Source organism: Marmota marmota, unplaced genomic scaffold (assembly GCF_001458135.2).
Source record: "Marmota marmota marmota unplaced genomic scaffold, marMar, whole genome shotgun sequence".
NCBI classification, from domain to species: Eukaryota; Metazoa; Chordata; class Mammalia; order Rodentia; family Sciuridae; genus Marmota; species Marmota marmota.
In genome coordinates, this window is record NW_025999853.1 from 2,430,693 (window position 1) to 2,438,261 (window position 7,569).

The window sequence follows — 7,569 nt, forward strand, 5'->3', positions numbered from 1 at the left end:
GGCAGGGGCCTGGCTGTGCCCTTCCCGCTGGCTCTTTTCACACCAGCCCTCCCCGTGGCCTGAGCTGTCCTGGCCCTGTCCACAATGGCACCTGCCCCAAAATAGCTCCCATGTGAGGCAGGAGAAGGCAGAGATCAGACCCCGCGGAGGGGAGGGGGCGGGAGCGCGGCACAGCCCGGGTATAAAAGCCCATCAGGCCGGCAGCCCCCAGCCGAGCCAGGCCACAGCACCCAGGGCCACAGCACCTGCTCCTTGTGTCCTCAGTACCATGGGACTCAGCGACACGGAATGGCAGCTGGTGCTGAACATCTGGGGGAAGGTGGAGACCGACCTCGCCGGCCATGGGCAGCAAGTCCTCATCAGGTAACGGGGAGGGACCCCGGCCCCGCCGCCCCCCAGAGAGCTCAGACATGGTTGAAGGTGAAGGCGGCCCTAGGTAGACCAGTTGGCTCCGGAGACGAGGTGGTTTTCTCTGCCTCAAGAGTCAGGGACCCGGCTCAGGAGAGGACAAGCACCCATCCCGGCTGAGGTCAGCAGCCGGGGAAGCCCTGAACCCATGGGGGGAATCTTAGAATTACACACAGAGCTAGCCAAGGCCCTGCACCATCTTGTCTCACCACTTCAATTACTAAGGGGACCCAGAGGGGAAGGATGTCCCCAGAGCCACAAGCTCATTAAAGTCCATGAAATGTCAAAGCTAAGGCATGACTTCCAAGGGGAGTCCCGTTGGGATGCATACATGGATCTGTTGCAGAGCAGCTGTGTGACCTTAGGGAAGATACTCAACCTCTCTGAGCAAACGCTTTTCCCCTCCATGGGGGGACAGTCTCCTCCCCTCTCAGATGACCTTTGGCCTCCCTTGGATTTGGGTCCCCTCCTGCCTGCTGGGGAGCAGCCCCGCAGCCAGCAAGGTTATCTGGGAGCCCTGGTGGTAGTAAGGAAGCTGCTCCCCTGTCTCTGTCCCTGTCACTGGCAGCCACTGCTGGGCTGCAGCGGGCCCCACCTGAAGGGCAGGATGCTCCCCGCCTCTCGTCCACCCCCGAGCCACCGAGTTTCTGTGTGGCCTTGGAGCAGTCCCTGTCCCTCTCTGGGCTCTGTTTCCCTAGTGGTTGAGTGAGGGGTTGTCTTCTGCCCTGCTCTCAGGACGCAGGGCTGGCAGGAGCCGCGGGGGAGACGGCAGAGTGGCCCGGCCCCCCAGCAGTGACTTGGACATCTTGAAGGGGACTCGGGTGTTACGTGATCTGGAGACCTTTCCTCCCTTCCAGGGCGCATCAGAGAGGCCTGCCAGGGGCCAGCGGCCAGCAGCCAGGGGCAAGACACCACGCCCAGGCTGGCCCCTGGCAGGCCCCAGCGGGCGCGGCGCCCTGTCTGTCTTGGGCTGGCACCTGGCCCGCTGCCCCCGCCTCTCGGGGCTTGGGGTGCAGGGTGGGGCTCCTGGGGGGACGCCAACTGTCCAGGACGTTGGCCTCGGGCCCCTGGTCTCGCTCCCTGACCTTGGCAAGGTCACGCCTCTCTGCCCGCGAGCAGTAGGTGGACGGGGCCTGAGCAGCAGCGGCCACGGCTTCTAGCGACAGGCTGGACGCTCACGGGAGCCGGGGCCGGGCCTGCAGAGGCCAGTGTCCAGCCACCCCAGCCCCGCGGCTCCCGCCCAGCCCCTCCTGCCTGCTCACTCTGAGCCCTGGGCTCCGGTCGGGGCCTCCCCTCATCTGTTCATCTCCACGTGGCGCTGAGGGCCACCGAGGGCCGAGGGCCGAGCCGCGGGCCCCTCGGCCACCCGCCAGCTCCCCTCCTGCTCACTTCACTTTGCATTTCTGTTGTTTAAGCCGCGCTGGTGGCCAGGACTGCTACCTTACAGGGAAGGGACAGCCCGGGAGCACCAAGCAGTCAGGGCCACCTGAGGGCAGACCCTAAGATTCCTGGTGACGATGGCCACACGATAATGACGGGATGATAACAGTGACAACGAAGAGCAGGAGGCAGACAGCAAACATTTATAGAGCGCCTACTGAATGCCAGGCCAGCGGGAGGTGCGCCGTATGTAGGCCTCACAACAACCTTATGAAGTCAAGGTTGTAATCACCATGTTTAACAGAGAGGTTAAGTAACTTGCCCGAAGTCACACAGCTAGTGAGATGGGGGCTGGGATTGAAATTCAGGACCTTCAGTTCAGCCTCCCTGCTCTTAGGACTCTGCTCTCTTGCCCCGTGGCCTTGCCAAGCTGGAGATGGGTTCCTGCCCCCTCTCTGGGTCTCCTGTTCCCATGGAACGTGAAGGGTTTCCGTGGCTCAGCAGAGGGGGTGACGCTAGGACCGAGGACGTGACCAGCCTCTGGGCCACTGAGGAAGGTGCCCGGTCGCCCCTGCAGGTGGCGTCCTTGGTTAGTTTCCAAGGTGCTGCCCGGGGCTGCCGCGCTGCAGGACCCGGGGCTGATGGGGCCGGAGGCTCCGCGGTGCCAGGGTGGTTTAGCGGAGACCCGTGAGCTCTGCCCTTGCGCACCACCCGGGAACCGCGGGCTCCTAGGTCTCTGCTGCTGAGCGGAGGGTGGAGCGTGGGAAAGGCGTTTGGAGGTTGAACGATCATCTAGACCAACTCTGTTGGCAAAGCTCAGAGAGGCTGAGTGACTTCTTCGGTGCCACACAGGACCTCCCACACAGGGCCAGGCCAGAACCTGGCTTCCGTGATTCTGTCCCCTAGACATTGGGGGACTCTCCAAATGCCCAAGACCCCTGCTGCCTCAGGCGCCCATTCCTTGGCCGGCTCCTGTCCCAAGCAATCTCCCTCAGTGACCTTGAGCCTCCTCTGTGGGTGCCAAGTCTTGCATCGTCACCAGGAATCCAAGGGTCATTGTCACCAGATAATAATAGTCAGTGGCTCAGGGACCCTTGGAAGAAAGGTGCCAGAGACAAGCCGTCAGTGACGCATGTGGCTTTGGAAAGGGTCCCGGGTGACGTAGGGATGTTGGTCATGGCTGTGGACAAACTGGCACTCTGGGGGGACAGGCTCCCGGGGGAGGCGCTGCCCCCGTCCCCGTGGGGTGCAGGTGGCGTGAGCGCTGCGTGCTTGGCCGGGGGACACTGACGTGCACCTCTGTGCCCATGGGTGTGCCCGTGCTCACATGCAGATTGCACTTCGGTGTCTTTGTGTGACATGGACAACCCCCAGCCAGCCCCTCAGGCCTCCTGGGCCTCGGTCTCCTCACCTGTCAAATGACCTGCCTCCCGAGGCTTTTTAATGAGATGCTATTTGCTCACACTCAGAAGACACACCCAGGCCACCCCGCATGGGTGAGCACGATGGGAACCCGTGGGGACCCGCGGTGCGTGGGGTGTGGTCTACCTGCACCCCGGGAAGCAGACTTGGCCACTGACTCCCCCTGGCAGGGTCGCCGGTACCCCAGCCCGAGCGCACGCACAGCCTGTCCTTGGGGAGCGCTCCGCGGCCCTCAGCTTCCCCGAGGCTGGGCTCACAGGCCAGGACGCTCACCCCAAATCAGAAGCCACCACGCCCCACGCTGCAAGGTCAGGCTGCCGAGGCTGGACGGGAGCTGGACCAGGGTCACAGTCACCAGCTGCCCGACCACAGGATGAATGGGGAGCACAGTCCCTACGAAGAGGAGCTGGGGGCTAGAGCTGACCACAAGCTAAGGAGCTCACTAGGGAGGAGACTGGGGAAACCAGACGGCATTCTCAGGGGGAGAAGAGGACTCAGAGCTCCGCCCCGGGGACCCTGGGACAGAGACCTCAGGGACTGGGTGCTTCCCAGGGACCACTCTGTGGCTCAGACTGCAACCCAGAGTGTGACCCCAGGGGGTTGCCAGGTGCCGCCAAGCCTGAAACCGCAGAGGAGGGACCTGGGGGGAACAGAAGGCTCCAGATGGGAGGGGGCTGCGGGAGACGGGGCCTCCCCAACATCTCGGGTATGGCCCAGGAGAGAGGCCGGGACATGGTCCAGCACTGGGTTGGGTCTGGGCTTCGCCACCAACCTGCGTGGGACCCGTGCCCGTCACCTGGCTCTGTGGTCCCCATTGTGCGTGGTGGAACGGGGGCTCCCTCCTCCAGGGGAGGCCCCCTCCACCCCCACCTCCTGCAGCAGGAAGCCAGAGCGGGTGGCTCAGGGCCCCCCGGGGGGTAGGAGAGGGATGGGGAGGTGCAGGGAGCAGAGCCACAGGGGCACAGAGTTGGCTCAGGAGTGGGACCCCCGAGGTCCCCAGCGTGTGGAGGACTGCTCTGAGTCACCCAGATGCAGCTGTGACGTCACCCCACTGGGCCCCTCTCCCCAGCTGTGAAGGCTGATGATCTGGTGGCCCTGAAGGGAAACCCAGGCATGGAGCCCAGCAGGGGCCTGGCCAGAGTGGGCACTCAGCCACCAGGGCTTCCAGCCCCGGCCCTACTCTCCAACGCCCTGGGCAGGGCGGGCAAAGCTGGATGGAGTGCCACGTGGCACTGTGCTTTCTACCCCTGGGCAGGTACTATCTCACTTAAGCTCCCATTCCCCGGATGAGGAAGCAGATGCACAGAGAGGTGCAGTGAATTGCCTGAGGTTGCACAGGTCAGACTAGACTCAAGTCCGGCCCCCTGCAGGCCCCACTGCACATGCCCACAGCTGACCCCAGCCCTCCGTGTGTCCGCAGTCTCTTTAAGGGGCACCCTGAGACCCTGGACAAGTTTGACAAGTTCAAGCACCTGAAGTCGGAGGACGAGATGAAGGCCTCGGAGGACCTGAAGAAGCACGGCACCACGGTGCTCACGGCGCTGGGCGGCATCCTCAAGAAGAAGGGGCAGCACGAGGCGGAGATCAAGCCCCTGGCCCAGTCGCACGCCACCAAGCACAAGATCCCCGTCAAGTACCTGGAGGTAGGGCCGGCGGGCGGGCAGGCCGTGAGGGCTCGGCGTCCAGCTGGGCCTGGCTCAGGGGCGGCCCGTCCTGCTCCCTGGACTCGGTTCCCCTCTGGGCACCGCGTCTCCTCCCCAGCAAGGAGGGCTGAGCCCTGGGCAGAGCCGCGGGGGACCTCCTGAGCTGGGCTGGGCCGAGGGCCGGCGCTGGGCTCTGGTTCTGCCTTCATGGCCAGTGCAGCAGGGGACTGGGGACGGGAGCTTGGGGACACCTGCAGACAGGTGCATGCTCTGATGGCAGCTACCAGTCAGGACAGGCTGTGCTCGACACTCACCTGGGCCACACGTTGGAATTCTCACAAGTGACACCCTCGGGGTGGGGACTGCATTCCGCATCTTCTTTTCCTTCCGGATAAAAAAAAAAATCCAGAGGTAGAGAGTTCAGACCCAGTGTGGGCCGTGCCATCGCCAGGGGTCCGGGCTCAGTCCTCCGCGCTGCCATCTTTAGCCTGTGGTATCCATCCTCAAAGTGGCCTCATGGCTCAATATGGCTGCAAGAACTCCACCCACTTTATCCATATTCCAAACAGGAAACAGAAAGAGAGAAGACTCCCTTTTGAGATGTTTAAGGGGTTCTGGGGTCTCATCTAACACTTTTGTAGATATCTCATTGGCCACAAGTTAGTCTTGGCGGTCGGCCCGGAGAGCTGGGAAACATAGTGGGGGAGAGGGGAGAGAGAGATTGGCAGGCGAGGAGCAGTCTCTGCCCCAGGCAGGGACACTCCTCATTAGGAAACTGGGGGCTCAGGGTAAGCAGCCTCCTGGGGTCCCCAGGCCCATGGGGCAAGTCAGCTGCTTCATCTGCACCCCACCCAGTGTCACTTTGTCCTGGTTCCTGTCAAGGCACCTGCCGGGCTGTGTCATCACTAATCTCTCCCCCAGAGAATTTCCACATCCAGCACCATGAGCGGCTGGGACGGCTGAGCCCCGGGGGGAGGGGGCAACTGAGCCCCGGGGGAAGGGGATGGGGGGAGGCACTGACCCAGAGAAACGGCCCCAGATCTCGGGCACCCTGTCCTCCGACTTTGTCTTGAATTTGTGAAACTCAAGGTGAACTTTGCCTTGTCTCCCTGGTGCCCAAGGCGGGAGCAGCGGCCCTGTGTCTGGCCCAGGGTGTCCTCTGGGTGTCCCCCCCCCCCCGCCCTGCCCTTGGCATTTCACCCTGGGCCTGAGACAGGGAAGAGCCAGCTGCCCTTGACCCGCCTCCCTCTGGCCCTGGCAGCCGCCAGTCCCCACCCCCTCCTGGTCCCTGCTGGGCTCTGCCATCCACCTGCTGTGTGACCTCAGTCTGGCCACTTGGTTGTCTCCTGTCAAATGTCACCACTCGGTGCTGGGCCAAGGGCGTGGCTGGGATCAAGCCCTGGTTCCCTGTGGAGAGAGCACAGGGCGCTCCCCGCCAGCCCAGGGCACCGCTGTCCCGTCTCCTGGTGGGGGGGGCACTGATCTTAGCCCCCCCAGGACAGGGTCCCTGCGGCCGGGCGGACAAGGCCTGGTGACATCTGAAGCCGAGGCCCGGCCTTTCCTGCCGGCCCTGGAGGTGCCCGGCCCTGGCCTGTGGCAGTGGGGAGCAAAACTCCACCCGCCCTTCCTGGCTCTGACCGACATGTGGCTGCGCCCCCAGGCCTCGGTCTCCCCCGCTGTGACGCGGTGGTGGTGGCACCTGTCTCCTCGTGGCCGCGACACTCCTGGCGGTCACCCAGGATCGTGCCTGTGCACAGCGAGTGCTGGGGAGCGGCCTGAAGTCAGAGGAGCCGTGATGCCGTCTGGGCCCTGGCCGCCCGATGACCAGCACTCCCCTCGTCCCTCCCCACAGTTCATCTCGGAAGTCATCATCGAGGTCCTCAAGAGCAAGCACTCCGGGGACTTCAACGACGCGGCCCAGGCCGCCATGCGCAAGGCGCTGGAGCTGTTCCGGAACGACATGGCCGCCAAGTACAAGGAGCTGGGGTTCCAGGGCTGAGCCCCGAGGCGGCCTGGGGCCCCGGGGCAGGGTGGGCACCGAGGGCCGTGGCGGCCGAGTACAGTGTGTGTGTGGTGTGTCCGCTTGCTTAGGGGAAGTGGCCGGGAGGCAGCCGGTGGGTGCCCCAGAGGAGTGTCACCGCCCTGGGAACCGGCCATCATGGCCTGCTGACCGCAGCCGCTGGGCTGGGTGGCCTCATGTCTCTCTGGCCAGATCCCACGGCAGCTCCCTCCACCCTCCAGCCACCTCTCCTCCCTCCCCGAACCCCAGAGCCAGCCATCAGCCCCCCGCTGCCTGGATTCTCTGACCCCTCACCTACAGATGTCCCTTTGTGAGGGGGGAAGCCCGGGCAGTGGGGGCGGCCAGGTTCCTGGGCACGCACTGCCTCCGGGATCGGGGTGACCCTCCTGGTTTTAATAAAACACTTGCAACCTCTCAGTCTGTGCCTGGCCTTGGTCTGTCCCAGAGTGAGGGAAGCGCCCACCCGCAGCCCAGGAGGAGATGGGGAGGTAACCCTGCGGTGGCGACCTTGAGGGGGGAGGCCCTGGGGAGGGACAGGCCCAGGCGGGGCCCGGGGAGTTGCAGGGAGGACCACAGCCTGAGCCTGGGGGCTGGGTCCGGAGACGGCATCCAGCAGCCGTGACCTTGGCAATGCGGGGTCAGCGTCAAGGGCACGGGCTGTGGAGGGACAAGGGAGGAGATGGTCACTGTGGCCAC

At 64.4% G+C, this 7,569-nt stretch overlaps 1 protein-coding gene across 1 annotated transcript; it reads left to right on the plus strand.

Annotated features, from left to right (window-relative positions):
* The first annotated feature begins 196 nt into the window (after positions 1-196).
* On the plus strand, positions 197-7,290 carry Mb (myoglobin). The gene is made up of 3 exons (XM_015482776.2): positions 197-363; positions 4,631-4,853; positions 6,706-7,290. Exons 1-3 carry the CDS (start codon positions 269-271, stop codon positions 6,850-6,852), a joined length of 465 nt encoding a protein of 154 aa, XP_015338262.1. The 5' UTR covers positions 197-268; the 3' UTR covers positions 6,853-7,290.
* Positions 7,291-7,569: the final 279 nt, after the last annotated feature.

Excerpts from the sequence above, each read along its gene's own strand:
- Mb (XM_015482776.2), top strand. The coding sequence starts at position 269 with ATGGGACTCAGCGACACGGAATGGCAGCTGGTGCTGAACATCTGGGGG. Across the intron at positions 364-4,630 it reads GGGCAGCAAGTCCTCATCAG|TCTCTTTAAGGGGCACCCTG; the intron begins GTAACGGGGAGG and ends GTGTGTCCGCAG. Across the intron at positions 4,854-6,705 it reads TCCCCGTCAAGTACCTGGAG|TTCATCTCGGAAGTCATCAT; the intron begins GTAGGGCCGGCG and ends CCCTCCCCACAG.